General features: G+C 31.4%; 1 protein-coding gene across 1 annotated transcript; it reads left to right on the forward strand.

Annotated features, from left to right (window-relative positions):
- The first annotated feature begins 6233 nt into the window (after positions 1-6233).
- Positions 6234-9040, forward strand: LOC107433472 (NADH dehydrogenase [ubiquinone] 1 beta subcomplex subunit 8, mitochondrial). The gene is made up of 4 exons (XM_016044759.4): positions 6234-6505; positions 6663-6752; positions 6892-6987; positions 8759-9040. The coding sequence occupies exons 1-4, from the start codon at positions 6365-6367 to the stop codon at positions 8813-8815; spliced, it is 384 nt and encodes a 127-aa protein (XP_015900245.2). The 5' UTR covers positions 6234-6364; the 3' UTR covers positions 8816-9040.
- Positions 9041-9250: the final 210 nt, after the last annotated feature.

The raw sequence follows: 9250 nt of genomic DNA on the forward strand, positions 1-9250 counted from the left end.
TACTTTCCATCGATTAAAGAGACCCAAAAAGGTAAAATCATTAGTTTAGATAAAAAAATCAATAAAATAAAATGATTTAATTTCAAAATAAAATCAATTTAGGGGGCTTATGTTATGGGAATGTTTGTCATTCATGAAGATGGCCCAACAATGGGTTTTGATCACTTGAGCTCAAAGCCTAACAAACATTTTTTCTTCACTCTTCTCATGTAGGGATTTTACAATAGAGATAAACCATGTGTTTTTATCATGGTAAGAAATAACCCTCTAATGATTAAGTTAGATGGATCCCACCTGGTTAGTTGTTAATGAGAAACCTCCTAAGGTTAATATATCTAAACCACATGTCTTCAATCTAGGAATATTAGGATTGGGCTCCAGCAATCTTCACCATCCATTTAAATATATATATATATATATATAGGTAATGATGCCACAAAAGGTAAGAGAGTACAAATCTTCAAAAACTCTACCTACTTACTTTTCTCTTTCTCATTTCTTCCTTCCTCCTCCCACCAGAAACAAATTATTATTTCTTTTTTTTGAGCCATGCAAAAATATACTTGAAAAGCCATATTTACGGGGAAGGAGGAACTGTTGGATATGGCCATTGACTTAGGTATTGGAGAATGAATGCTGGTGACCTCACTAGCATCACCTTTAACATTGACTTTTTCTATTTTGCAGAGGTGGATGGAGGTGGATGTGTATTTTAATCACGTGGTCAATTCTGCAAACAATAAATGCTTTTTAGGTTATTGCTACTATTTTTATTATTTTAAAATTGATATGCTTTTTTTTACTTATTATTTATTTTTTATTTCAAGATTGTATTAGAACTATTGACGGCACCCATATCCTAGCAATGGTACATGGATTTGATACAACCAGTTATCGTACCTGTCACAGAATAATTTTGCAAAATGTCATAACAACTTATAACTTTGATTTAGAGTTTCTTAGTGAATTGGATGGATCTCCTTATGATTCAAAAGTGTTTAATGATATTAGAACAAGGACAAACGGACTTAAAGTGCCATAAAGTTATTGATTAGTAAGTATTTTACTCACTAATTTAGCCTATCTAAGCTTAATTATTTGTTTGACTTCTTACGTTTTTGTTTTTCTTTAATATGTTTTGTTCTTTTTTTATTGGTAAAGCTTGAATTGAATATTTTGAAGAATTTGTTTCTAAATATTCAAGTTTTGGAGCATATTTGAAGATTTTTCTTGAAGAGTTAAGCATGGAGCATGAAAATTGAACCCTTAGAATAAGCTTGGGTGTGCACAATTGTTTTTACAAGGTGTACATGCCAATTTTGTGAAGAAAGGAAAAAATAAAAAAATAAAAAGCTTGGGCATGTACACCAGCTAGAGTAAATGTCTACTTAGTTGCTTGTCTAGATGAAACAAGCTAGTTAGTGCTTTACTTACTATAATAAGAGCTCCACCAAATGTCTTATTTTCAAGCTATCATCATGTCTACACTCTTTTGTGGAAGCTCAATTGTTATTTTTTGAAGTTCAAGGTTAGGCATTAATGAGGCATGTGACTTCCATATGCCTAATTTTCGAAATAGCATTGTTATAAGAATCAAGGGATAGAGATTAAGCTATCTAGGGTAAATTTTAATGAAACTTTTTGGAAAATGGCTTTATATTTATCAAAAAGAGGCAAGACCAAGGATCTAAAGGATGATGGAAGGAAAACATACTACAATTTAAGAGAGAGAAGTCTAAGGAATTTGGGAGTTTTGGTAGAGCCCAAGGCTTTAGGTTTGCTTGGAGGAGGAACCATCTTTGAGATTTCTTTAATCTTCTATACTTTCTCTTAGTTTTATTATTTTTGTATTAGAATTCTTATATTTAATGTATGAGATGATGATTTGTTTTATGAAATCTATGATGTTTCTATATTTGATTTTCTTTTGGATTTGAATGGGTAGATTTTTTGGATCTAGGACCCCGATGTAGCTTAGATTATGAATGGGATAACATAATTGGTTTATTTTAATGGATTTCTTTTCAATTGTTTGTGTTTTCTTGGTCTTTATGGAAAATCAACACTTAATTAGATAAGAATTTAGTTGGATGTTGGTTAGATTCAAAGATAATTTACCTTAAAAAAGGATCATTGATAAATTTTAAACTATGTAAAAGCAATTTAAGAACCAATTGAGCTTGAAAGAGTATTTCATCTTGGGTTACCTTAATTTATGCAATAATTGAGTTTCAAAAAACAATTTGGCTTAGGCTATTAATAGAAAACTTAACCGAATTAATAATTGGTAAAATTTGAAAGAAATTCCATTGTTACGAGGATTGCTTATAATCTTGCTTAATCTTGAAAGAGAGAGTTCCTGAATTTTAGGAACTTATTAATTAGCAATTGGAAAGAACAAAGCTAAATTTATTAGTTAAGGCATTCCATGAGAAGTCTAAGTGAAGTCATGGTAATAGAATTTTTATTTCTTAAATTTCAAATACAATTAACGATGTTGGTTTTCAATTTCATTTAATTTGTTTTTATTTATGGTTAATTTAGTTTGAATTTATGATTGTTCTTGAATTTTCTCTTAAATTGAATTTCCCAAATAAAATTAAGTAGTGAAAAATGTTTAATGCTTAGCTAAAATACATATTTTTCTAAACATAATCAATTTTCATGGCAATAATTTCTTACTCATTTTCTTTATTACTTGAACAATCTTGTACTTGCGGGAATCAAAGCATTAAATTTTTTGCTCAATTGGGAGGGAATTTGAGTTGCTACGATCATTCAATCATTTTTTTTTTCTTTTTTACACTTAGTTTTTTTTTTTCATTGTATTTTTGTTTTAAATTTTTTTTGAAAACTTGTTTGTTTTGATGGTTTTTTTTATTTCTCAACTATACATGATATACTGCTTACTAATTGTACAAGTACTATTGTGATATGAACCTAGGTCGACTAGTGCAGAAACCCGTATTATTTTAGCCCAGATCTCAATTAAGTTCCAGTTTTTATGGAAAAATCTTAACCTCTAACCAACTTATGATTAGAAACCTTAGTATAATAAAGACGCCACAATAGGTGTTGGATATCCTATTGATAAGTCAAAATTAAAATACTCACTTTTTAATGGTATTTTAGGTGTTCAAAGAGAACAAAAAAAATTCTTTCTCATAAAATAATTTCTGAATATTATTAAAGGTATGTTCTTCCTAAAAAATAAGTCCTTAAATAGGCTAGAGTCACAAAACAATAAACCCTAAAAATTTAGGTTAAAACCGGTCACCAAAGAGAAAAGGCAACATGTTGGTCGAAATTCACCTACTTTCCTAAACTAATTTGGATTAATTAATTCATTTATTTTGAATTAGGAATTAATTAATTTACAATGAAAATAATAAAATAATAACTTTCCTAAGTTGATTTGTCTAGCAAATAAATAAATAAAAACCAAATATACGACTAATTTTCTAAAACAAAAAGTCAAAATCAAATTAGAAAACTAGTTGACTATTTTGACTACTAAGATATCTTTGACAAATATCCAGCTTCTTTGTGTTCCAAATCAACTTCCATATGCAATGTAGGATGCCAAATATGATTAATAATGATTCTCATATGTTGTCCCTTGATTGGAATAAGTCAAACTTGATTGAACAATAAAAAAAAGTCAAAACCAGTGGCTAAACAGTACATTTTTGGCCAAATTGAGATGTTGGCTGTACAAGCTGGTTTTAGATGCTTTTAATTATGCCTTAATATGATTTCATGGCCTCTTGGTGATATCCATTGAATTCAAAAAGTGTTAGATCCATTCCTTGCTTCCCAGAGTCCATATTTGGACTAAAACAGCTATCTGAGTCCATAACGGCTTCCACCATTTGGATGCTTAAAACATGCTTTGTATCTTCGAGTATTAACAAGCCCTTTTGAGAATTAATTACTCTGTGTATAAAAACAGCCAGGTTTTCCTTAAACCTCTTGACTTCAGCTCTAGTAATCGGCCCGGTCTTCATTCGTATCAGGTCAGCACTCCAACGGGTTATCGATTGTTCGGATTTGGATGGATTTTCATCATATTGTCTTGATGGATTGTTGGTTTCTTAATCTGCATCAGTTCTTAGCTCCTTTTCAAGGTGTCTAATATCATATTCAAGAATTTCATGGTCAAGGTTGTGATCCTCAAAAAAAAAAGAAAAAAAAAATGAATTGTTTAATTTTCGTCATGCATTCTTGAAAAATGTGATTGAGATGATATTTGGTATTTTCACAGGGCAGAGTTGGTGTTAGCTTGTCAAGGATTACATAACTTTCTTTGCAAGGATTGTCATTCTAATGAATTTTCAATGGAACCAAATAATGAATATTTATCATCTTCATCGGTATCAATTAATCAAAAGGACAATTTTGAACCAATTTTTGAGACTCTAAGTACAACAAAGAAAGTATGCATGGAGGGTTGGTATAGCTAATAGTATGTGAAATGATGCTCAAATTATCAACAATGGTGGACACTGGAGAATTTTTCTAGGCTGTTCATTGGTGCCAAACCGACATTTTTTTGCAATATCCAAACCGATCCAATGTTAATTGGTTTTTAAGAAATGATCATCCAATTCAAACCGAATTTAGTATTATATCCAATATGCTAAAATTCAATTTTGATCAGATGATTTAATCGAGTTTTGCATTTTTATGTTTTTTAAATATTATAACAATTTTTTTGAAAAAATGTATGCGCAAAAATCAATCTCCAGGAACAAAAAAAATAGAGAAAGATAGAAGAAAGTTCCATGATAGGTGACTAAGAAAAACCCATACATCTAAAAACATCAATGGAAAAAAACAAGAAATGAAAAGAAACATCTACAAAGCTATTAATTTCATTCGAGAATAAATTAAATTAAAGCTTTGATGGAGAATTGAAAAGAAAATTAGATGAAGAAAAGAAAAAATAGAAGCAAACTTGAAGCTCATGGAAAAGGAAAAAAAAAAAACTTTTCCAAGTCAAACGCAAATGCGCAAATCATTCAAATTTGGTGGTGGGGTGATTTTGTGCCAAATCAAGATTGGTGGTGGTGTTTCTATGTTTGAGTCCTTATTTATTTATTTTTTTTCGAATAATAGGCATTTTAGACTTTTTGTCCTTGGTTGCTTCAAAAGCTAGAAGATGAGAGGATTGTGATGGGTATGGGAGTCTAACTATGACAAGGAGTTTGGGAAAATGTGAACAGGGAGAGATGGAGTTGGATATTGTGAAAAAGCAAAGGTAAAGAAGCAAATTACCATTTTGTAATTTCATGTGGCAGGTACATGGTTATATTCATCAGTTCTTCAATTATAACATGCCACCTTATTAATTTTATTTTATTTTTAATATTAAGGTCGGTTTATTTTGATTATATTTGATTTTTAACTTTTAGAATTGAACTAAATTGATCCAATGGTTAGTTTTTAATTTTAACATCTAATCCAATTCGATTAAAAGTTAATAACCAATATGATTATATTGGATTTGATTGGATGGATTGGATTGATTTCATCGGTTTAGTTAGTTTTTTGAACACCCCTAATTTTTTGTATTAAATAATTTTTAATATTTTATGAACGTTATATATTTTTGTTTTGAAGTAGAAACTTTTTTATTGTTTAGGAATTTATTTTTATTATATATTAGTTATATTTTTTTATTCATTCAATTTGTAAAATATAGCTTGTGATTTGATGCACATTCTAGATAACCATATTATGCTCCTGTTTATTTTTGACATGCCACCACATGATAAAACATAAACTAATCCATACGAATATAGATCAAAACTAGATAATAGTACGTTATAGCTTGTTATATGCTAGTATAAATGGTATATCAGGGTAATAAAACATTGCTTAAGACATTTAGGGTTAAATGGTTATAATGGAAAGGAGGGAAAGAGATATAAAGTAGATACTAAAATTATAAATGGTACTAGTAATAACAAAAAAGGTTTATAAAAAATGTTATTCAAAATCTATCAAAGTCATTGAAAAGAAAGTTTATAAAAGTCACTTATACGTTGCGTATGCTTTTATAAACTCTATATAAATCCATAAAACTATAAAAAACTCTGTGATTAAAAAAGTTAATAAAAATCTTTTAAAATCCGAATGAAAACACCCCGCAACAAATCTCTCAATAGAGAAAATAAAAATGGAGTAAGTGCAATAAAGTTATGTACAAGGGTGTTTGCGTAATTTAGTGTGTACAGTATTCCCATAGGTCAAACCGACGTCGTAGCGCATCCCATTTCCGTGCTTTCACCAAAATGGTTCTCTATGTTCAGATCATACTTGGTTGAAACACAGTAGCAAAGGGAAGAACAAGAGAAAAAAAATGGCAGGGAGATTAAGCAACGCGGCGTCCAAGATCATGGGCGGAAACGGCGTCGTTAGCCGCTCCATCGAATCTTCTCTTCGCCTCCGCGGCGGTGGCACAAGGCTTCCTGTTGGCAAACACATCGTCCCTGAAAAACCCGTAAGCATAAGTCTAATTAAGCTCCGAACCCTAGACAAACATCAGAGAATTTTCACAATTATACATTTCCTTCTAAATTTTTTAAGAAGCATCGGGCCAAAAACAAAAAAAAATTTCGAAGCCCCAATTATATTTTTACTTGCTCATTGTGTTTCAGCTTCCTGTGAACGACGAGCTTGTTTGGGACAATGGGACTCCGTTCCCAGAGCCCTGCGTTGATCGTCCTGCTGAGCTAACAGTTGGAAAGGTATAAAATTTTCTACTTTGGGGTTTTTAAAATAGTAAATTTTTATGTGTCCTCTTCTTTTTTTTTTTTTTTTTTTTTTTTTTTTTCCCGTTTTGTTTTTGTTTTTGTTTCCTAATTTTTAAGTGAGAATTCTGAACAGTATGAAGCATTGGCTTGGCTTTGTGGAGGATTGGGTTTCTATACATCTTTGGGATTATTGGCTTGGTGGAATGATAAAGCCTCTAACATTCCTTTTGTAAGTTCAAAACTCCGAACTTGATCCTCGTTAATTTGCTTTTCTATCCTCCTTAATTTGCTTTTCTAACTTTTCACGATTATATATTATGAAGATGTATACATTATTGTTAATTTATACTTGAAGATGGTTAAACCTTTTGCAAGTATTGTCCGTGGCCGTTGTTATGCTATGTGGAATAAGGTATAATACTCAATAAAGGATTTAGACTTTTGGGGGTTTGGCAAATTAGATCTAGATATGGATCGATCTCTCATTTTAAACTAGGCAGAAACTAAGATGGAGATTCTTTGCGAGATTCGTTTTGCTGTTTTATTTTCACTGGAGGTGGATACATTACAAGGGACCAAAGGGCTTTTATTTAAATCAAAAGGAAAGGACTTCAAACAGAATGGATGGCATACTCCTCTTTGTAACAAAACTGCCATGTTAAACTGGTGTATGGTACTAAAGTATGTCTGATCTTCTTGGCTTGATGATGTTTTGTAACTAGATTTCAACCGTCATTGAAACTTCTACTTGTTAGAAATACTCCGTCCTGTTCTCTAGGTGCACTGTACATAAACTACGAGTCTAATTTTTAAAGTATGTCTGAATTTCTCGGCTTGATGATTTTTTGTAACTAGATTTCAACGGTCATTGAAATTTCTACTTGTTAGAAATACTCCATCCTGTTCTCTAGGTGCACTGTACATAAACTACAAGTCAAATTTTTATCAAGTAATTTGATCCTTTTGAATTTCATGCTTTCACCTGCTTATTACTTAGCTCTCATCTGATAAGTTCCTTTCAATTTATCAACATTGTCTCGTACATTTAAGTTATATGTTTGTGCATCTATTGCTAGTATTGAAAGAGGTACCAGCCATGCTTCCTAACCATACACTTTGCTAGAGTTCTTTGATAGAGAGCATTATTTTTCATTTTTGGACACTGTTCTGCAGTAGCTGATGCAGCAATTTATCTCTTACTTTTCTTATCTGCTTACTTTAGACTGATAGGAGCCATTGACTTCGAAAGGCATTTATGAATAGAAAAAGGTGAATGTAGATTTTTCTTACTCTTGTATGAAGCAATTCTATCTGACTCTTGTATGAAGCAAATTCTTTGTCCCTTTCTGGATTTAAATATAACCGTGATGAAGCTATCACGGTTGAGAATTTCTGCTACTTGTTGCAGAGGCTGAGAGACATATTTTGTTAAGTTGGTCCCAAAATTGAAGTTCATGAAAGCAATCAACTTTTTGTGTTTCTCGGAGTACATAAATTTTGTTATGTAGATCCATATGGTATTAATGTACTATTAGGGGGAAATGGTAGGAGGTAATTATCCTTGATTAGGTATTTTGATGTTGTGTTGCCAACCGATGTTCTGGAGAGTTAGGGGAAAAGGAATGATAATTGCGGAGTCTCCATTTTTTTCGAAAATTATAAGAATCCAGAACATGCACAGTAAAACTAGCCCATTAGTCTGAAGTTAGGAAACGATTATGATATTATCTTATCGATCAGCTTAATATGACTTCACCCTCCATTCTTCTAAAAATGTTCTGACAGATGTGTGGAAATCTAAAGTAGAATGATCGTACGTACATGTAGTGGTGCTGATAAAGTTTATGGTCTTCTCTATATCTTTGAATTTACCTTTGCATTTTTACAGTTTTCAGCATTATAGTTCTCTTGACCTCATCCTCTGTCATGAAGCTTTATGGCTACAATGCTTCTCAACGTGGTTTGATACTGTGCTCATCCTGTTTTTCTTATTTGTACAGACACCGAAAGTTTATCCATATGACAACCTTCGAGTGGAGCTTGGTGGAGAACCATAGGTGCATGGTTATTGTTTTTCTAAATTTGTCCTTGAAAATTTGGATTTTTTTGGAGTTGGGAATGGTACAAAATAATGGATAATCTGTACCCAACCTAATGCTAATGCTATAAAACAATGGATCATGTTTACCTTTTACTGGATTAACATCATCAACATATTGCTGGACATGATTTTGTTGTTTTATTGAATTAAGAGGAAACGGTATTGGTCACCGATTTTCAAATCTACTTTTTTTATATTGGTGCTTGATTAAATGGGACAAGGTGCTATAATTTTTATTGGAGGTTCTCGATTAGCATGGGTACAAGGTTTAACTAAAAGAAATGAAAACAGAGTAATCAGATCGACTTTTCATGTAACACATGGAACAAATAAGCTGAGATCAACGACTTGTGGTCTCAAGAGTCTGACCAGTTTGTTTTGGTGTGAACAT

Source organism: Ziziphus jujuba, chromosome 6 (assembly GCF_031755915.1).
Source record: "Ziziphus jujuba cultivar Dongzao chromosome 6, ASM3175591v1".
In the NCBI taxonomy this organism is placed as follows: domain Eukaryota; kingdom Viridiplantae; phylum Streptophyta; class Magnoliopsida; order Rosales; family Rhamnaceae; genus Ziziphus; species Ziziphus jujuba.